At 31.9% G+C, this 22948-nt stretch overlaps 2 protein-coding genes across 3 annotated transcripts; one reads left to right on the top strand and one right to left on the bottom strand.

The window, feature by feature from the left end:
• The first annotated feature begins 7183 nt into the window (after positions 1 to 7183).
• On the top strand, positions 7184 to 8337 carry LOC109015388. The gene has a single exon (XM_018997862.2). The coding sequence runs from the start codon at positions 7297 to 7299 to the stop codon at positions 7906 to 7908; it is 612 nt and encodes a 203-aa protein (XP_018853407.1). The 5' UTR covers positions 7184 to 7296; the 3' UTR covers positions 7909 to 8337.
• Positions 8338 to 17468: 9131 nt separating this feature from the next.
• LOC109020211 (receptor-like protein 15) lies at positions 17469 to 22755 on the bottom strand. Of its 2 annotated transcripts, none has more exons than XM_019002634.2 (8): positions 22297 to 22755; positions 22009 to 22182; positions 21426 to 21587; positions 21165 to 21311; positions 20300 to 20458; positions 20024 to 20161; positions 19784 to 19930; positions 17469 to 19697 (listed from the first exon to the last, which is right to left on the bottom strand). In XM_019002634.2, the coding sequence occupies exons 1-8, from the start codon at positions 22706 to 22708 to the stop codon at positions 17584 to 17586; spliced, it is 3453 nt and encodes a 1150-aa protein (XP_018858179.2). In that variant the 5' UTR covers positions 22709 to 22755; the 3' UTR covers positions 17469 to 17583. The 2 variants fall into 2 exon arrangements, with proteins under 2 accessions (XP_018858179.2, XP_035550834.1); XM_035694941.1 differs by having other exon boundaries at positions 18053 to 18234.
• Positions 22756 to 22948: the final 193 nt, after the last annotated feature.

The raw sequence follows: 22948 nt of genomic DNA, 5'->3' as shown, positions 1-22948 counted from the left end.
ACATGTAAAGACATAACCTACTAAAAATCGTAGTAACCTTTTGGGCCAGTCTACAAGGACAGCTACTCCAACCACAGTAACCTGTTGGGTCAGTCTACAAAGATGGTTCATATAAGACCATTACAGTCCATTTTTCTTGTTCCATCAGTGCATTTACAGTTCTTACTGGGGTCACTGTGGTCTTTTGGCTATACAATGCATTTACAGTTCTTACTGGGGTCACTACAATTTTTTTCAGTCTATCATCTACACTGATATTTCTAACTAAGACTACTTAGTGGGAATTTTTCTATTTTATCAATAAAGACTAATGTATAAACATTTAAGCCTAACATTCATAGATGATAAAATAGTCACATATCCACATGTTCAAATCACATATACATGTCATCACATTTAATATAACAAATTAAATAAAAGATCACATGTAATATAACATAATGGAATAAAAAAAAATAGCATGAATATAACTATATATTCACATGTGATCACATTTAATCTAAAACATTAAATAAAAAAATCACATGTAATATAAAAAACTGGGAATTTTTTTTTTTTAAACAGATAAAAAAAAAAAAGAGGATGAAAAAAGAACACCATATAAATCTCAAGCATATGCGAGAAAAAAAAATATAAACTGGAAGCAATTTAAAAAATAGCTCTGATACCAATGTTAGAATGCACAGCGGAAAAATACCTCAAGCTCAATTTAAAGAATTGCTCCACAAGTTTTTCCAGATTGATAAACTCCAAGCGTTTCCTCTTAGTAGCAAAAGTGTACTACGTAGTATAGAACTAGAGTAACACTTAATCAATCCACAGCCTAAGTATTTTATCAAGAGAGAACAAAAAGAGAGAGAGTCTTTTTTTATTTTTCAGATGGTGCCAAAAACACAATGGAGGAGGACTATATATAGTCCTCCTATGCACGGCCGGCCTTAAAGGCCAGCCTTCAATATACAAATGTAACAGCAGTAACGCATGGCTTAAAGCCATGCGTTACATGCGTTACAAGTAACGCATGGCTTTAAGCCATGCGTTACAAGCAGGAGGGGGTCAGCCCCACTTGGGCGCCCCTCCAACTAATACAATCTAATATGAGTAATGATATCACATAATATATTTCATAATATATGTTGTAAAATAAGAATATTTTAATAAAATAATTTTAATTTTATAAATTAGTTTATAAAAATAATATTTATTTTAAAATATTATTGTATAAAATATTATAAAAAGTGACGTTTGTTTATCATTTATCTTCTAATATTGTTTCTTAGTAAAAGTTTGCTATCTTAAGATAAGGATATTAATATCCTTAAAGTCTCCTTCGGATGTGTCACAATATATATACAAGTAAGCTGTCGTTTTAAAAGTTATCCAAATCTCTTAAAAATGAATATTTGTGGGGGAACCGATAAGTAAAATATCAAATCAGTATTCGACTGAAGAGTAATCTTGACGCGTAATAATACTGTATAGCATTACTATTTTTGTTTTTTATACAACCTATAATTTGATACGAAATTAACTGATTGTGACTGAAGAGTCTGACCCATTTAGTTAAATAAATTGGGCTATGGTTAAATTATATACAATATGAACACAATTTGACACAGTTAAACCCAGGAAATTATATTTCTAATGTTGAGTGTGCAAACGTCGTATAATCTCTTTGAAAAAATGAGTAAATACGAAACTTACATGAAAAAAATAATAATTTTTTAATAAAATCTTCTTTTTTTAAAAAAAAAACGATTGCGTGGTACTTGCATACTCCATGATTGTATATAGCTAGGGGTGAAAAAAAATCAGTGAACCGGTAAATCGGACCGGACTGAACTGGTGGGTTTGGTTTGGTCCGGTATCGGTTTTATTTTTCTCAAAATAGGTCAAAATCGGTTCGGTTCTATTTTTTCTTTTTCTAACACCGGACCGAAGTTTGAACTGGACCAGACCGGTTCATATATATTTTAAATTTTTATATTATATAAAATATTTTTTTATATTATATATAATATATATAATTATATATAAAATAATCTTGAATTATATGGTAAATTACTAATTAATATAATATTAAAATTTAAAATCCTATATCACAATATATTATAATATATTATCACTATATTATTATATACTATAATAATAATATATTATTATATACTATAATAATAATATATTATTATATACTATTCAAATATCAAAACTGATATATATACCGTTTCGGTTATAAAATATATCAAAATTGGACTGATTACACTTTTATATATAGAATTACTCTTAAACCCGTAATGCAATATTCAAAACTATCAGTTTTTGTTACAATTCGCAAACCCGACACAAACTTAACATGAGATTAGTGGATTAAGATTGAGGGATCTTACTTATTTAACTAAATAGATTATAAAAGGCAAACTCAACTTAACATGACTACATGATGAATCCGACGTGTAAACAAAAATTATCAATCCATTTCAATCTAAGAAAATGACGTTTCACTTGCATATGATCATTGGAAAATTCAGACTGATGATTGTCTTTCAATTTGTGGGTATAGATTTTCATGCATGGGGTCCGGACTGTAGGAATATACGACCCGTCGTCGTTGCAACTTTCGTATTAGGCTCACTCCAGCGAACTCATGAACAATTGCTTTAATTTAACTCAATGATCATGAGATATCAGGACGATGCAGATTGGTAGGCGGTTACGCGCGCACCTATAAATTCCTCCACACCTGCAGCCAACACCATGGAAATAAACATGATCAATTTAGAAAATAAATATTGTTATTATTATTATTATTATTTTAGGACTCATTTTATAATTAACCCACTAGTATCATAGTCATGTTATTTCATTAAAAATTGTAAAATCTTGTTAATTTAAATTTTACATATTTTTTTGATGATTTAAATTTTACATAATTATAGAGTTATCATTACTCACTAACTCGTATTAATTAATTACAAAGGATACATGATGAGGATCAAAATGATTTTTAGAAACAAATAACATCTAAGATATAGTCTCGTTCACTTTTACAAAAATTTTAATTTTATCTCATCTCATATAATTATTATAACTTTGTCAAATTTTTACATGCACAAAATATAATAAATAATTCAATTTTTTTAAATATCAAAATAAAAATAATATTAAAAATATATATTGTAATAATATTTTATTCAACTTTCAAATTTGATATCATCTTATCTGCAAAAACAAATGAGGCCATACTCAATTTCTCTAATTATTTTTTTATGAGTTGCTCAATTACTAATATTTTTTTTTTTTTTTTTGCAACCAATATTAAAAGTGTGCCTAACACGTTTCCTTTTGTGTATTTTTATTGACTATTATGGTAACACATTACCTGAAAACAACATGAACGTGAAATGTTTTCAGACATTGGGTTTTGTTTTGTTGATGCATTGACACGCCACCTTGTGAGCGAGCCACCCACATGGCTCACGTACGACCAACAAAATGCCACGTACTTTGTCATTTTTGTTTTGTAGTCTTTTACATAATCAAAAGCAGATTAGTGGGAAAAAAATATTGTAGAATCTCGGATGCATGATGAGTTTAGGTGGTGGCTGCCGCCTCTCATGATCCTCAAATAATTTATCAAACCTCCTTATAACATTAATTCTCTTAATTGATAAATAATTGGAGTAGAACCCATACAAAATCCAAGGCACAATCTCTAAAGGTTCGAAGAGGTGTGATCTTGTCTTGTAAAAGCCAAGATATATATAATGATAAAGAATAAGAGATCGATGCTATTCCTCATGATTTGGGATCACAGAATATTTATAATGATGAAAGTCGATAGGAGGCACATTTGATCCGGTAAGAGTACGGCAAGGCAAAAGAAATTTTAATGCATATTTAGGGGTAATTTGGTTGAGATGAGATGAGACCATTTGAGTTGAGATAAAAATTGAAAATTAATCCGGTTTAAATAGTGAAAATATTTCATCTTATCTTATCTTATCATTACAATTTTATCAAATTCTCATATAAAATATAATAATTAAACAATTCGATTTTTTTAAATCTCAAAAAAATAATAATATTAAAAAATATATTCTAAAATATTTTATTCAAATGCGGTTTGGATAATGAGATGCGATGGTTTTAGATAAAAGTGCGATTTAGATAGTGAGATGAGATGTTTTTAGATGAAAGTTAAAAGTTAAATAAAGTATTATTATAATATATTTTGTAACATCATTATTGTTTTGTGATATGAAAATTTTGAATTGTTTATTTTATTTTGTGTGAAAATTTAAGAAATTTATAATAATTAGATGAGATAAGATGAGATGTGTTACAAAAATACAAAATACAACTTTCTCAAACTCTTAGATAAAATATAATAAATAATTTAATTTTTTCAAATCACAAGAAAATAAAATTATATTAAAAAGTTATATTCTAATAATATTTTATTTAACTATCATCTCATTTTATATCATCTCATCTTAACTAAACGTGACCGTAACCAAAAAAAGACTAATGAAAATACAGTGTCACATGTCTTAGGATCCCGCGATACGGTGTAAATCATTAAAAGAACATTTGATGTGGTATATACAAAGACATAAAAGTTTTACATATAAAATTTATGTTATCAGTTTTTGTTTTAAGTTCAAATTTTAAATTTAATTTAATTTTTAATATATCAATAATTGACATATAAAAATATCAATAATTGACATATAAAAAAATAAGTATTTTATAAAAAGATTTTAAGTAGAGTTAGCATTTTTCAAAAATAATTTGTGAGAATGTCCCATGAATTATGTCTAGCGGGAAGACTTCAATGTTTATATTAGGTTCTTTGGACAAAATTTCTCCTTTTGTTATTGGCTAACTTACAAGGGAGAAGATCAAGTACTCATTGACATTTGAAACCATACAGATAATTTTCTTCCATATTTTCTGAGATCAAACCGATTATATTGAATGGATAATTTTAACCGTTTAAAACCGATTATTTCGGCATCAATGAATGATTTAGTTGTTAAACGACAATTGCTTTCCTAGTTATTAGTTATGAGGTAGTTCTATTGTTTATCAAAGTTCCATCTACTTTTGATTCTTTGAACAGTTACACTGATTCTATATCTCGTTTATAAATAATAACACCGATTTAAAGGAACCGAAAAATACATTTTATAACTAATATATTTATGTAAAGACTATAAGTATATTTATAGTTATATATATTACAGATAGTTTGGAATATAATTTATATATATATGATTTTTTTTATATATAATTAATTTATTATTATTTCGAAATGATATATCAAAACGTATCAATATCGAAATATTCTGTTTCGATATTTCAATTAGAATAATCATCATAACGAAATTCAAAATTTTACTAATAATACATTATACTCTTTATGCACTTCTTATAAAATATACTCTCAAAACGTTATAGAATCACGAATTGTGAAATGCGATCGATCTAACTTCGCTCATCCCTCCCGCCTCCTTTTTTTTTTTTTGTAAAATAAAAAATTAACATATTAAAATGAATTGGGTGAGAAAAGAAAAATGAAAGTCTCTTTATTTTTACAATTATTTTCATTTCATCTAATTTCATGTAATTATTATAATTTTTTTAAATTTATAAAAAATAAAAAATAAAAATTTAATTTTTACAAATCTTAAAATAAAAATAAGATTTTATTTAATTTTTAACTTTTATTTCAATTAATCTTATAAAAATAAAATAAAATAAATATCGAATAGTGTATTTGACTAACCATTCGTTGTGGTCACGCAAACTCTGAATTTGCGGTGAGTGGCACACTGATACGTGGAATCTAAACAGCCTCTGTCACAACAGAGTACAGCATACGTGGCGGATCTGCAGAGACCACTTTAAGATCAGATGAAATTAGGGTTCCGAGAAACTGTGAAACAATAGATTAGATGAAAAAAATGTTGAAAATTTGTCGCTGTCAGCGTCCCCATCCTCGCGATAACGTTGGATCAGAATCGAACCCAAAACCTTAACCCCTCCTGCTCATTAACTAACCCAACCGCTCCTCTGGTTTAGTTAAAACTTCCTAAAGCGGTTGTGACCCTCCAACAACACTGAATAATTTTGATATTTTTGCAATCATGTCCCTATTCTTTGGCATTTTCGAATTTGTTTCCGCTTGTCTTTCGATACTGATATATGCTGACGTGACTGTTTTGATTTTTGTTTTTCCTTCTCTATTTTTAGTTCACGTTCTTGCATTTTGCAGATACTTTTTATTTTGGGGTGATTTTATTCGAAAAACCCATTGGTCTAGATACGATGTAACAAAAATTAGATTGATTTATTTATTTTTGGCACATTGATTTACATTTCAAATAAAAATTGTTTGAATAATCTTTCATAAATTAGGGAACCCTTTTTTTAAGGTAATAGTAATAAGTGAATTTCATAATTTATTTAATTTTTAAAATTATTTAAGATTTTGGATGTTTTCATTTGAAGTATACTTTTTCAGTAAAAAAATCTTGACATTTGGTATTTTTGACGGAAGAGATTTTTTGAAAACAAAGGTGTTGCTTAAAAGTTAAGGGTAATTTTAGTTTCTTAATTCACGTCAATTCATTATTATAATATTTTTAAATTTCAACGTAAAATATAATAAACAATTCAATTTTTTTAAATCTTAAAATAATAATAATATTAAAAAATAATATTATAATAAGATTTTATCATCTCAATTCAACTCAACTTAACTTAGTTCAGTTTAACATTCAAACGCAGCTTAAGAGAACTGTTACATATGCAAAAAAATTATACAATTAAACTCATAAATTGACGTGATTTTATAGAATTTGTTAGATTTACTTTATAATAAAATTAATTTTACAGTCTGACATACCACATCAAGTCACATAAATTTATAAATTTATTTTTATGTAATCCTTTTGTGACTAAAATATTTTTCAAAAGTTAAACATTCCCTATATTTTTATAGTCATACAAAGAGAGGCATAATTTTTAATTCTGATAAATACAGAGGGAAAAAAAAGAAAGTACTATGCGTAACAACTAATAAGGAATGAAGGAGGGATACCCATAAAAAACAAATACGAGAATATTAGAGGGATATCATCGCAAAAAACACGAATTAAATATCCTGAATGACAATATCGGAAAAATTCGAATTGTTTTCCAACACTCCCCAACTTCAAAACCCTATAAATACATAGCTCGACTGAAGCCAGGTTTGCCAAATTACACAGCTAAACACGCACTGCAACAAAAATGGCGGCATCTTCTAGAAGATCATCAACAGGATCAGGTGCTCGATACCTCTCACCTTCCAGAGGACTATGTGGTTCTCACTCTCGGTCACACTATTCTTCTTCCTCATACTTCGCCTCTTCCTCCAGCTCGAGTTTCTCCTCCAGATCCACCACCTTCTTCACCCGCTCCACTTCCCCGACCCGCGTCAACATGTGCGGAACCTCTCCACCTGTCCCGTCCGTACGGTTCTCATTGGACCGCTCTATCTCCCCTAACCGGTCCATATCCGTCTCACCGAGCGGTAACGGTGGCGGCAGCAACCAGATCGTGAAGCGGCAGGGTCAGAAGCGAACCTGTATGTGCTCGCCAACAACGCACCCGGGTTCGTTCAGGTGCAGCTTACACAAGGGATACGGCTCGCAGTCGGTGGCGACGTACTCGCCGAACAGGCTGAACGCGCGGCGATCGGCGATGACGAATTCACTGGTGAGGATCGGCGGAGTTGAAGGTGATCTGATGAAGCGAGCCTTGTCGGCATTGATTCGTCCCTCTTCGCACCAGCAACGTAGGCGCGCCGACTTCCGGCCAAGGCCGAGCCGGCTCTCCGTCATGTCAAAAGCCGTGGAGTGATTAGTGTACGTTGTCCGGTAAACTCTTTGTTTGAGTATTCCCAACGGCGACAGAGGCGTCGGAGTCCTTGGATTTCAAATTCTTGGAGATATCAATTAACGGCAAAACGGCTCGCGATCTGATCTGCTCGGAGAAGCCGGCGATTCAGAAGGGACATGGATTTATAATTTTTTTCTGTAATCCAGTGGCCAAAATTCGATATAGGGACTATGACACATACAGCTATCTCATCTGTATAGATATATAAATAATTAATATATCACTGAATGCAAATCAATCGTTTCGACAAAATAAAAAATGCTTAAAATCGAAATTAAGGTTAAAAATGCATTGCGTTCTCGTCGGATCTGGACTTTATAGAGAATTTGTTTTTTTCATTTCATATATATTTTGATATTTTTAATCGTGTCTGTCTGTTTATTTATCTGTTCAAATTTTGTTTTCTTGGAGATAGATTTCCTATATTTTATGGTAATTATGTTTTTTTTTTTTTTTTTAAATTGTGAGTTCGTATCTAATTGTGTCATTTTGTGTTTGCAGGACTTTATTTTGGGGGGTGAAAGTGGGAAAGATAATTGAGCATTCAGAGAATAATCACAAGGAAAATGAAATATGAGACAATGGGACAGCTGGAGACCCCTAATTGGGGATGGAGGACATGGACCAACTAATTATGAGTATTTAATAATGAGAATTTGAACAAGAGAGACATCTGGACAACTCCTTGGAGCGGAAGGTTGGATTAATTATCTACAGAATTAATTGACAACGACCTACTAAAAAAATGTAAACTTAAAAAAAAATTATTATTGATAATCAAAATTAGAGTAGTAAAAATAGCATTCGGAACTTTTAACTGGTTGAGATAAATTAAGGTGAGATGAATAAGATTAGATTTGAATCTTATCATTATAATTTTTTTTTAAAATTTTTACGTAAAATATAATAAATAATTTAATTTTTTTAAATCTTAATTATTTTTTTAAAATCTTAAAATAATAATAATATTCTAACAATATCTTTTTTAACTTTCATCTAAAATCATCTCATCTTATTTTTAAATCTAAACCAGCTCTAAGTGTAGTTAGAATGACAGAATTTCTACCAAAAACTTAATAGCATATAACTCAATTCTCCCAATAAAAAAATCTGTATTCGTAACTCTCAACTCTTATTGTATTTAAAAAAAGAATTATAGTATTTCTACAACAAAGGAAAAAGATTGGTACAAATTATGGTTTGTAAAATTTATTAGGAGACACAAACTAAAAATTTTAATATTTGTTAAATATAATATAAACGTACATTAAAAAATTCATAAAAAATTACAGACCTCATTTCATTTCATCCATATTTTTATTCAATTCTAAGTTATATATATATATATATATATTTTTTTTTTTTCTGTTGAGAACCTAAGTCATAGAATTAAGGTAAAAAGCTGTCGAAAATGAATTGCATTCTTATCCAACCGAGCGGGAGTGTCTATCATCTTTATTATAACACGATGGAAGCCAACTTCATGACGAAGAAAAGAAAGATAAGGTTTCGAAAGTGAAAGGCGTGACTGTATAGAAAGCAGCCGCTTTTATGTCGTCTTTGCCAAGTTGTTCGGTCTTCCGCCAAATGGTCAAACCCAAAATATCACTTGCAACCAGAGAAGCCTTGAATTAAGGCTGTGTTTGGATGAGTTAAGTTTATTTTTTATTTTTTTATAAATAATAATAAATTGAATAGTGAAAGGGGTTATGTGAGATTCATCTAAATTGAATTTAAAATATGTTTAGATATTAAGATGAGTCTAATACTTTTTATAGAAAGTTAAAAAATATTATAGATTCCATGTACAAATATGTTTTAAGTTAAAAAATATTGTGGGTCCTATATATAAAGAGGTTTTAAGTTGAGATGAGTTTAGTAATTTGAGAATTGGGTGTTTGGAAGTTAGATTCAGCTTAAAATTAGATTGAGTTCAGCTGAACTCAGTTGAGTCTTATAACCAAACGCAATCTCTTTTTTGAACTATAATTATTATTTGATGTTTAGAAATTTGGACATAAATAACATTGACACTACAAAAAAAAAAAAAAAAATACAATAAAAGTAATTATTTACGATGAGAATAAATTTATTTTTATAAAAAATAATTATTTTAATAAAAAAATAACTGCTAACAAATAAACAATTTATTTAATGCATTGCATATTCTAGCTTGTAAGCTAATTAGTACTGACAAATATAATGTAAATTATGCTCTTCTAGCCCAATTAATCATGATGACAGTTTTATGTCCGGTCTCATGTGGTCATGTGTCGCGTGAAAAAAAATACTCTAGCATGCATTTCCTTTTACATTGTATTAAAGCTCGAGCTATATATGGATTCAATAACATTAGTAGATAAACCATGCCATAAATGGATTAGATTTATACTCTGACCACGTAAATATCTCTATTTGTTAATGAAAGAACGTTGTTTTTTATTCTATATTTTATCACTTTCAATTATATATGCAAATATTATACATGATTTCAAGTGATTGTTATTTAATTGATTGCCATATTAAATCACTTAAAATATGTCATAATTGTAATTATGTTTATTAGAAAAAGTCACAATTTACCCTAAAGTTTATCACACAATTACAATAAATAAAATAATAATTAAAAGGGGATATAAAAGGTGTTTCAGTGAGAAGAGGTGGTACATGTATCAATCATTTAATGTTTGCGGATGATTATATTCTATTCTGTAGAGCAAAGTTTTCAGTGTGGAAGAAGATTCATGAAGTGTTGAAGCTATATGAGGTAGGATCCGGTCAGATGCTAAATAAACAAAAATCTTTTTTTAGTTCTAATACTAGAGCTAATGAGAAAAGTGATATCATTCAAGAAGCAGGAGGTGGTGTGTGTGGGAGCTATGAAAGGTACCTGGGATTACTAGCTTTGGTGGGGAGGTCAAAATTTATTACTTTTAGAGGAATAAAGGAGCGTATATGGCAAAAAATTCACAGTTGGAAAAACTCTTTTCTCTCCCAAGCAGGAAAGGAAGTACTTATCAAAAGTGTATTACAAGCTATACCTACATACACGATGAGTGTATTTCGGCTACCAAAGAAGTTATGTCATGAGATTTCAAATGTTATTGCTAAATTCTGGTGGGGTAGTAGAGAGGGGGAGAAGAAGATTCATTGGAAGAGGTGGGATACAATGAGCAAATCTAAGAGTGAGGGAGGTATGGGGATTTGGAGAGTTTTAATGAGGCTTTGCTCACCAAGAAATGCTGGAGAATGATGTAGTTTCCATCTTCTTTGGTGGCTAAGATTTTTCAAGAAAAGTATTTTAAGAAGAATTCTTTAATGGAGGCTAAACTAGGGAGGGGTGCTTCTCTAATATGGAGGAGTTTGTTCTCAGCAATTGATTTGTTGAAAAAAGGGTTAAGATGAAGGGTGGGTAATGGTCAAAATATTAAGATATGGGGGCAGAAGTGGCTTACTCTCCAGAAACTTTCTATGTGCAGTCACAAGTCAGTAGGTTGGATCGAGATGCAAGAGTCAATGAGTTGATTAATGAGGAGAATCACAGATGGAATGAGCAGTTAGTAGCTGAAGTGTTTAATAAGGAAGAGGCTGAGTATATTTGTAATATTCCTATTAGTTTTCTAGGAGGACCCGACAAGAGCTATTGGGGATATACAGGTGATGGGAATTTCAGTGTAAGGAGCGCTTATTATTCTGCTCTAAATCAAAAACATATGAAGCAGGGAGAGTCTTCTATGAAGAGTGGTTTGGAAAAGTGTTGGAAGAAATTATGGAAATTGGAGGTACCAAGAAATGTGAAGAATTTCTTGTGGAAGGCTTGCCAAGGTGTTTTGCCAACAAGACAGAATCTGTATAAGAAACAGGAGGTAGACAATCCTATCTGTATGGTATGCAAGAAAGAGGCTGAATTAGAGGTACATGTGCTTGGAGGTGTGTGGCGGCAAATGACATATGGAATGATGCAGCAAGTCCAGTGTAGAAATGGAATGTAAATGAAACGGATTTTCTAGAGTTTTGGATAAGGTGTACTGAGACACTAAATGAGGTTACTCTCAGCTGGGTTGCTGTTATGTTGAGGAAAATGTGGTTAAGAAGAAACAATTTTCTATTTGAAGGTAGAATGATTGAGCCAAAAAGGCTTGTACTGGGAACTAATGAGTTAATGAAACAGTATAAGACTGCACAGGTGAGAAGGCAAGAAGGTTAGCAAGGAGGGACTTGTACCAGCTGCACTAGGAAATGGAAAACACCATCAGAAGGTTACATTAAGGCCAATTGGGATGCTGCGCTACATGAAGATGTTAAGGAAATGGGTATTGGAGTCATTGTTCGGGACTGTGAAGGAGAAGTTTTGGTTTCACTCCTTGCTAAAAGGAGTTTTAACTCTAAACCTGTGCTAGCTGAATGCGTGGCATTATATAGAGCAATGGTTTTGTGCCATGAACTTAACCTTTGCAATGTAATATTTGAAGGTGATGCACAAAGTGTTGTGAATGCAGTAAATGGTAAAGAAGAAAATTGGCTTTGGTTTGCGCAAGTTGTGGATGATATAAAAGAATTACTTAAGACAAGACAAGATTGTAAGGTTGCATGGGTAACGAGAAAAGGAAATAGTGTTGCACAACAATTAGCTAAGTTTAGTTTTAATTATAGTAATGAGATTGTAATGATCGAGGAGAGTCCTGAGTTTATCTCATGTAATATCTTGTTTGACAAACTTTGTAATTGATCTATTATCATCAATGAGAAGTTCATTTAAAATATATATATATATATATATATATATATTAAAGCACGTGAAAAAATAATGAACAAAAAAATCGATAGATATCTAGTCTCTGGTATTTATCCTCGTTGACAGTGGGGTAAAGTTTTTATTTTACTTGCATATATGGTATTCAAAATGATTGATTTACCACCATACCGATAAAACTCCAGACAATCACTATAAAATCCTATTTCTAACATAAAAGTGTACATATTGCGAAGGATAAATGGTAAAAGTTAATCAAATCTATTAACGTCATGTTTCATATGCCTTTGGATCAGACTCCGACAGCTTAAGTCTTCAGAACTGGGGCTTGCAAAGGATAGGGAAGGAGACAACTAGCAGTGGGCGGCCTTGCGGATGGGGAGTCTCCGATGCCAAAGTTAGTAAATTCTCATGGAAGCTTCTAAATAAGTGAAAGAGTCTAGGGATCAGATAAAGTTTTCTCATACTTGAGATTTTCTATTTATACCTAAGTATGGGGGACAGATCGTGTCTGCCCCAATAGAGTTCGTGTCCTTTGTACTGTTCCCTTTGTTAGAGTTCTTTAATGCAGTGTGGCTTTGCGATTGCATCATTAATGTGGTGTGTAGTCGGGTAGTGGTACCATTAATGCGACGCGATTTTTCGATTTCCTTCTCCCCTCTAGTATCCTTGGTGGTCCGTTGATGTCCCTCCTGTTAGAGGATCGAGGGTTCCCTGCACATTAGGCCCACTACACGGATAAGCACTCAAGAGCTGGACACTACTCCAGAGATTTCTAGGTCGATGAGTCACATCTCTTATAGCACGTTCCCTCATGCAGGTTAAGTCCAGAGGAGCCTACCCATGGGCCTGGTTGAAGTCTTTATTTGTTGTCGGCTGGGCCTTTGGTTCTAGTTACTTTAGTTGTTATTCTCGCCACTGGGGCTGGGGAATATCTTTATAGTTACCCTGCTAATTTCTCACTGGATAAGTACGGTGGAAATTATTATTATTTGAGCCTGCCTTGTTGCTGAGGTTGGGATCCTTCTGCTGATGTGTACACGATTTTGAAGTTCGAGGACGCTCCTGTCGTTTGGTTACCTTGGTAACGTTTCCCCTTCATTCTTGTTCGCTCGTCTTTCGATAATTCTGATGGCGTCTTTTCAAGCTCATTAATGTTGAGGGTGGCAGGCGACTCTTTGCATTCACTTCGCTTCATGGACTATACTCCCGGAATGACCGCTTTGCCACCTCTATCCTCAACATGGGTATGGTCCACTCCTCCAGTACCACCTCTATCACACTAGCCCATGTCCCTCCTATCTTCAGCTTCGCCATTGACAGAAAAGATACAGATCATAGGTTGCGCTCCGATGGACTTTAAACTAATGAATTTGCTTTACAGAGGAGATTTGCTTAGGGAGTAAGAAAGAGTTGGGTTTACTTTTCGACTGGGTTGGAAACTATAAACTAAGCTAACGAGAATATGCTTTGTTCTAATTTTTAATTTAAAAAAAAGTAACAAAAAATTTCGTGAATTCTTATTTAAAATAAATATTTTAACTTTCTTAAAAGTAAACACATAAAATAACGTAGATTTATGTGTTACATTAGATTATAAAATTACTTTTATTATAAAGTAGATCTAACGTATCACATTAAGTCACGTCAATTTATATGTTTACTTTTATTAAATCTTTTTGTAACTATAGCACTTTTTAATTTTTAAACATATATGAATAATGCTATCCCTTATCTTTTTTTGTCATCGATGCCATCATTCTATTATGGGGTATTACAAGATTGCAGGCTATTTGTTATATATATCTAACTTGTGGGCCAATCATTTGATACAACGTCACAAGATGTTGATAGGATGATAATAAAATATATGATAAATATAATTTTCTCTAATACAATCTATATATATAGTTTTAATTTTTTTACAATTAATTGTCATTTTTCTTTTTGAATGATTAAGGTAATATACAATCCTAGTAGGATTTTATTAGTTCTCATAGATTTTCCCAAACATGATTAATCTTTATCAAGTTTAGTCTATGAACAATATTTACAACCTCCTCTCCTTTCGTCCCTTTTTCTTTTGTTCTTTTAAGATCATCTTAAGCATATATTATAAAAAAAATTATCAAGTTTATTACAAACCAATATAAAGGGGGTCTTTATTGCTTTGGAAATTCAATATGATACCTGGGATCTTTGTGGTGGGTGGTATGCTTCTAAATGGAAAAGTTTGCTATGAATGTGCATATCAATTTTGGAATCATTTTTTTATACTTTTTAATAGTGAATAATACTATCCAATTTACGATTGCTTAAAATTCAATAGAAATACACATAAAAAGTCCACACATTTTAGTAGAAAATAGATAAATGATCGATCCATAAAGATTTATCGAAAGCTATAAACCTCATATTTGAAAATCAAGAACAAGCATATAGACATATGCAAACTTATGCAAGGCTACAGAATTTAGAAAGCGAACAGCTTGTGAGATTTCACAAATAAAGAAAAATAAAAATTGGTGAGGCACACTTCAATGAAGCTAAACCACTCCTCACACCAATAAGGACTTATATACAATGCTGCAACAATTCCCAGCAACACTGTTGTGTAAGACATCCCGAAACTTATGTAGAAAAAATTCATGTCTATGAAACCACCACTTTCTTCTCCCTTATCATTAGATGGCAATCCAGTTTTGTTCCAAGTGTGAGTTAGTGGAGGTCCATACAGAAGAGGATTCCCCTTATAGCTGCTTTCATTGAAGGTTCCAAATTAACATTTTCTTTCTGGTGTTCTTCTCGATAAATTATTGTTAGCCAAACAGAAGACAACTAGAAATTCTAACTCTATAAGTTGAGGGGGGATGCTGCCATTCAACTTATTGTGGGAGAGATCCAAGCTCTCTATTACTTCTAGTCTTGAGAATGTTGTGGGGATTGATTCGGTTAGATTGTTGTGCGATAAGTTCAGCGCACGGATGTTGCTCAAGTTTCCAAGCTCAAGTGGAATTTCACCAGATAAACAATTGCATGAGAGGTCTATTCCAGACATATAATTGAGGATATCACCCTTATAGGAGTAAGTTCTGCTCTTTGCTGTGAACTCTACTTCTTGTTGTGCATCCACATCCGAGAAAAAATCAACATCATTTTCAATCTTTTGTTGTGTCTTTGTCTCCAAGTATATGGATGCCATTTCCAAACACATTACTTATCAAAATCCCTGAGATCTATTATACCAACGAATTGCATTACAGAGAAAGGGAGAGAGAAGGTGAGTTATGCAACTGCATTACAGAGAAAGGACATCGAAACTATCCTTCAAAAATCAATTAACAAACCTAGAATCAAAACAGAAAAATTAACAAACCAACGATTAAAAGACACAAACTGAAAACAAGCACAAAGACTCAACAATATACATTGCTTATGAGGAACAACGAACCTCTCATCAAAATTAGTAAAATCAATAGCCAACCTCCTTTTATTTCTTCGCAAGTATAAAAACAAAAAACGAATCTAATATCATTTGACCTCATTCTATCTTATAATCTTATTCACAAACACTCAAATACAAAATTTTAAAACTAATAATTACATCTTTTAAAAACTAATCATTCAACTTTTCAAAATTTTAAATAAAAAATAAAAAATAATTCCAACTTTCTCAAATCTCAAATAAAAATAATATTATAAAACTAGATTCTTACAATATTTTAATTTTATAATATTTTTTATTTAATTTTTTCTCTCTCATTTCTCAAAACTAAAAAAATACTCAACTCAAACTATCTCATCACTATTAACAAACTATCTTACTATTATTCACAAAATTCTCATCTCATCTCACTCTCCAAACAAACCCGAATTTGTTTTGTGACTATAGCACTATATGGTATTAAATTATTTGAGATTATTTGTTACATCCAACTTACGGGCCAATTATTTCATGCCACATCATAAGATGTTAAGAGAATGATAGTAAAATAAATGATAAATAAAATTTTCCTCTAGTATAATATATATATATATAGTTTTAATTTTCTTCAGCTAATTGTCATTTCTTTGTGAAACCTGCTAATTTTCGTGTTAGTTATTGGAACGTTGAATGATTAAGGTAATCTACAATCCTAGTAGGATTTTAGTTGTTATAGATTTTCCCAAACATGATTAATCTTTATCAAGTTTATTTTATGAACAATATTTACAACCTCCTCTCATTTCTTCCCTTTTTTTCTTCTTTTAAGATCAAATTAAACATATATTATAAAAAACTAATCAAATTTGTTACAAACCAATATAAAGGGGATCTTAATTGATTTGGAAATTCAAGACATGGGATCTTCGAGGTGGGTGGTATGCTTCTAAATTGAAAATTGGTGATTGTGTATTGGGCTATGAATGTACATATCAATTTTGTAATCAATTTTTTTTTTGTACTTTCCAATGCATTGAGGTTTGGAGAAGGTGCATAATATCCTTACAATTAATTGATTTAGTCAGGCTTGTCTCAAATGGGAATTCTTGATGGCCATAGTCATCACAAATGAGTCACTTTCTAGGAAAATTCTGCCAAACTTCTTCTCCAATGTCTTTGGGTTTGTAAACGAGTCATGCTTATAGTTTCTTCATTTGCCAATTTTTTTTTTAACTCTAGCGAATAACAAATAATAACACCCTATATATTTACAAATGCTTAAATTTCAATAGAAATACACATAAAAAGTCCATACATTTTAGTAGAAAATAGATAAATAATCGATCGATAAAGGTTTATCAAAAGTTATAAACCTCATATTTGAAAATCAAGAACAAGCATACAAGCATTTTCAAATATCATTATGCAGGGCTACATAATTTACAAAGTTCAGGACAACTTACAAGAAATCACAACCAAAAAAATAACAAGACTTGGTAATGCACACTTCAATGAAGCTAAACCACACCTGACGCCAATAAGGATTTATATATAGAACTGCAACAATTCCCAACAACACAATTGTGTAAGACACACCAAAACTTATGCAGAAAAAATCCATGTCAATGAAACCACCACTTTCTTCTCCCTTATCTTTAGATGGCAATCCAGTTTTGTTCCAAGTATTAAGTAGTGGAGGTCCATACAAAAGAGGATTCCCCGTATAACTGCTTTCATCGAAGGTTCCGAATTGACCTTTTCTTTCTGGTGTTCTGCTCGATAAATTATTGTCAGCCACGCTAAACACAGCTAGAAAGTTTAACTCTATAAGTTGAGGGGGAATGCTGCCATTCAACTTATTGTGGGAGAGATCCAAGCTCTCTATTTCTTTTAGGTTTGAGAATGTTGTGGGGATTGATCCGATTAGATTGTTGTGCGATAAGTTCAGCGCACGGATGTTGCTCAAGTATCCAAGCTCAAGTGGAATTTCACCAGATAAACAATTGCATGAGAGGTCTATTCCAGACAACAAATTGAGGATATCACCGACCTTGTAGGAGTAAGTATTTCTCTTTGTTGTGAACTCTACTTCTTGTTGTGCATCCACATTCTGGAAAATATCATAATTATCAAAATTTTCAAAAATTACTTTTGCCTCTGTCTCCAAGTATATCAAGGCTCCAATAAAAAAATAAGAGCTGAAACTTCCTAGATCGGATTTTTGGTTAGTTGCCCCAAAACTAATGTTGCTCAAGCAATGAGGTATTGGACCAGTAAAATTATTATTTGAAAGATCCAGTATGGTTAAGTTTCCAAGAAGGCATATTTGAATTGGAATCATTCCTTGCAAGTGATTAGCTTTCAAGAGGAGGATGCTCAATGATGAGAGGTTTCCGATCCAATCTGGAATGTTGCCAGTTAGGCAGTTATCTCTAAGATCTAATGTTACCAGAGCAGAGCTATTCTTGAATGCACTTGTAATGGGACCACTTAGCCTATTTTTTCCCAGATGAACATGTTTGATGCCCAATGAATTGAAGCACAGTGGTATGAAGTCAGACAAATTATTCTCGGAAAGGTCAAGAAATATGATGTCTTTGACTTTGCATAACTCAATCGGAATAGGACCTTCAAGTTGGTTTTTGGCCATAACAATTTGAACCAAGTTGGTCATGTTGCCAATCCATCTTGGAAGCTTGCCTGACAAAGAGTTGCTACTAAAATCAAATGCCATCAAGCGAGTACTACTGGATAAGCTATATGGGATCTTTCCGGAAAATTGGTTGTGGTCCAAATACAAAAGCTCAAGACCTCTTAGATTATTTATGGCTGGAAATAATTGCCCACTTAAATTATTATTTGACAATTTGAGGTATTTCAAATTGAGGCAACCCATTCCCAAATGGTCTGGTATTGTTCCTGACAAATGATTGCTAGACAAGTCCAAAGTCATCAAGGAAACTAAATTACCTAAAGAAGATGGAATTATGCCTGCAAACGCATTTTTAGACATGTTTAAATGCACTAAATTGGGAAAAACTAAACCCAAGTTTGTCGGAATTGGACCTCCTAGATCATTATTCGAAATATCTATTTTTCGAATATGGGGATTAGGATGATAGGGTACTTGGAAAGGGTTTATGAAATTGTTATTCCTTAAATTAAGAATCTCCAATCTTGTATTGTTCTCTAGCAACCAAGTGGGAAACTTTCCAACCAAATTATTGTGCGAGAGATCAATTGCTTGTAACTTATATTGGTAATGAAGGAATCTGGGAATCGTTCTAGTGGGTCTTCTAGCAAGGCTACTTGACAACAACAGAAGCTTCAACTGAAAGTATGAAGTCCAACTTTGAGAGTCTGTTTCATCAACAAGTGTGTTATATGACAGAGAAAGGTACTCAAGTGACTGCAAACTAAGTATGGGAGAGTGAGAAATGCTTTGGTTGAAGTTATTGAATGCGAGATTCAATGCTCGAAGTGTTGTCATGTTTGCTAAACAAGAAGGTAATCTCCCTTCAAAATGATTATGACCAAGGTTTAACTCTTGTAGATTCTTGAGTTCACACCAGCCTGTAAAATAAGTAGATTTTTAATTTATGCTACTGAGATAAACTTGTTTATGATCATCAACATATTTGGAAAAAAAAGGTTTCTACCTTGGTTGGATAAGCTGCCATTGAGTCCACAAGTACTCATTGATAATACATTAAGAGAAGTCATCACTCCAACTTTACGAAGAAAGCTTTTGTCGATGGATGAATCATCCAAATACAACTCTTGTAGGTTCTTTAGTTTTCCAAGCTCTAAAAAAATATAACACAAGCTTTAGATATTTATCATGTGCGTTGAAATTACTTGTCATGTGTGTTGATAAGTAATTGAACTTTGAGACTTACCCTGAATATTAATTTCCTCATTCAACTTAGCTTCTCCCAAATATAGTTTCTTGAGAGATGGTATCTTACAAATGAATCTCATGTCTGTGAAGTTATTATAATCCAAGTAAAGCTCCTCTAGCTTACTCATTGTAAAACCTGCAATAAATTTGATATTCCATTATTCATTAGAAAAATTTGTAAAAACTGAATCAGATTAGGAAACTGCATAAATATAAGGTAAATGAAAATATAATAAATACTACCTAACTGGCTAATACATGAATATATACCGACCTTTATTAATTGGGACCCTTCCAGTAATCTTATTGGAACTCAAAGATAGTTTCTTAAGCGATGTAATCTTGCCAAGGGATGGCAAGATGGTTTCATTAAAGTCATTCCCATCCAAGTAAAGCTCCTCCAGCTTGCTCAAACAAGACAATCTTTCAAAACCTACAATTTTGATTAAATTCATGAGTATCCATGTCATAATAAGTAGATTCAACTGTATAAGTTTTGAGTTAATCTATATGGTATTTTTATGCCTGGGTTTGGAAAACCGTGGTTTCAAAATGGATGTCGAGGGGTTACATGTAATAAAAAAGAATGGAAGAAATGCAATTTTGGTTAAATTCAAAATAATTATATTCAACTAATTTCTCATCTCACAAGAAAAATGGAAGAAATGCTATATATCACAAGTTATAATAAGCACAGACCTTCTTTTGATACCCTAAAATTATAACTATGCACTCTCGTTGGGTCCCATTAATTACAATAAGACTCGCAAAGGTTTTTGTTTAAATAGGCCACCGCCACCTACCTACCTATGCACTCTCGTTGGGTCCCATTAATTAAGTTGATGTTATCCCAACTATTTGAATAACGTAATATTAGTGCATTATTGACTACAACCACAAATATTAAAATAACGTAAGCATACAATATTTAGGCCTCATTTTTATTCTATATCATCCAAATACAACTCCTGTATTTTTAGTTTTCCAAGCTCTAAAAAATTAAACTACAACGCAAGCTTTAGATATTTATCATGTGTATTGAAATTATTAAGAAATCACTACCATCTTATAGCATATGAAGTACTCCGATAAACAAGACAATATATATTATGAAGCCAACAACTTGAGGTGAGACTTACTCTGGATATTAATTCCCCCATTCAAGTAAGCAATATCACTCAAATGTAGTTTCTTGAGCGATATTGCAATCTTACAAATGAATCCCAAGTCTGTGATGTTATAATTACCAGTCAAGTAGAGCTCCTCTAGCTTACTCATTGTAAAACCTGCAATAATTTTGATATTCCATTATTTATTAGAAAAATTTGTAAAAAATGAATCAGATTAGGAAACTGCATAAATATAAGTAAGGTAAATGAAAATAGAAGTAGTAGTACTACCTAACTGGCTAATTGGGACCCTTCCAGTAATCTTATTGTAACTCAAAGATAGTTTCTTAAGCGATGTAATCTTGCCAAGGGATGGCAAGATGCTTTCATTGAAGTCATTCCCACCCAAGTAAAGCTCCTCCAGCTTGCTCAAAGCAGACAATCTTTCAAAACCTGCAATTGTGATTTTTCAATGTACAAAGCTGTGTACAATAAATCCTAAAATACAACAAATTGGTATATATGGGAGCCCAATGATTTGAGCTTGTGGAAATAACCGATGTCTGTTTGATTTTCTCATGCTCCATATATATGGACCAACTTAATTTAAATCTAAGGCCAAGTCGCCTTTAAATCTAATTAATTTTCTAGAAAATAGGTTTTGGAGGCTCTTTCAAAACCGGATCGATTAATCATATATGTTATTAATATAAGTGAATGGAAATTGTAGTACAATCCGTTAGTTATGATTCCTCTGTTTTGCTGTGCATGTGTATTGTTGGCTGAGTCAGTTATTGAAGATGCCTTAATAAGAAGTGATTAATTTATATTTCCTTTTTACAATAAAAAGAGCAATTTTATTATTGATACTTACCTTCGCTATTATTATAATTAGCAGCTTCGTAATCCCATTCCTTGAATATTCCACTCAAAGATAGTATCTTAAGCGATGTAATCTTGGCAAGGGATGGCAAGATGCTTTCATTGAAGGGAATATAGTTCAAGGAAAGCTTCTCCAGGTTGGTCAAACCAGACAATCTTTCGAAACCTACAATAATTTTGGTTAAATTCAAAATAAGTATATTCAACTAAGTAATTTCTCATCTCACAACAAAAATATTGGAAGAAATGCTATATATCACAAGTTATAATATGCACAGACCTTCTTTTGATACCCTCAAATTATATATGTTACCGAACAAATACAAAGACTTGAGCTCTTGAAAGGGAAGAAACAAAGAGGTATTCAAGTACCAATATTCTGATCCTATACTACTCCAAGCTGAATCCCCCGAGTACCAATAGAACAACCTATAAAGATCAATAAGGGTTACACGGCCTGTAATGTTGCTGCACTCGACGGCATATGTCCAATTGCAGCAATCAGTAGCATGAATCTCTTTGTTGGTAATTAAGTTGGAAGATGGTGAAAAAGATTCTTTTGGGTAGTTGATCAGTAGTAAAAGGGCATTTTGCTCTTCCTCCAAACAAGCAGAGCAGGGAGGGATGATAGAAGCTTGAACACAGAACAAAATAATAAAAATGCAGCAACAAAAACGCCCCATCTGATCCATTGATCAACTAATTGCTTTCTACTCTTTTAAGTAATTACTCGCATGAAAGGTTTTGTTTAAATAAGCAACGGGCAGTAACAGCCACTATTAATTAAGTTGATCTTATCCCAACTAACTATTTGAATAACGTAATATTAGTGCATTATTGACTACAACCACTATTATTAAAATAACGACATATATATGGACGCCATTTCTAAATAAATATTTATATAAATAATTTCTTTTGCATTATTGACA

Source organism: Juglans regia, chromosome 10 (genome assembly GCF_001411555.2).
Source record: "Juglans regia cultivar Chandler chromosome 10, Walnut 2.0, whole genome shotgun sequence".
Classification (NCBI taxonomy): domain Eukaryota; kingdom Viridiplantae; phylum Streptophyta; class Magnoliopsida; order Fagales; family Juglandaceae; genus Juglans; species Juglans regia.
This window is presented reverse-complemented; position numbering and strand designations above follow the sequence as displayed.

Coding starts and splice junctions, on each gene's coding strand:
- LOC109020211 (XM_019002634.2), bottom strand. CDS start 22,708: ATGGATCAGATGGGGCGTTTTTGTTGCTGCATTTTTATTATTTTGTTC. Junction 22,183..22,296: donor TTTGAGGGTATCAAAAGAAG/GTCTGTGCATAT, acceptor AAATTATTGTAG/GTTTCGAAAGATTGTCTGGT. Junction 19,931..20,023: donor TGAGGAAATTAATATTCAGG/GTAAGTCTCAAA, acceptor ATATTTTTTTAG/AGCTTGGAAAACTAAAGAAC.
- LOC109015388 (XM_018997862.2), top strand. CDS start 7,297: ATGGCGGCATCTTCTAGAAGATCATCAACAGGATCAGGTGCTCGATAC.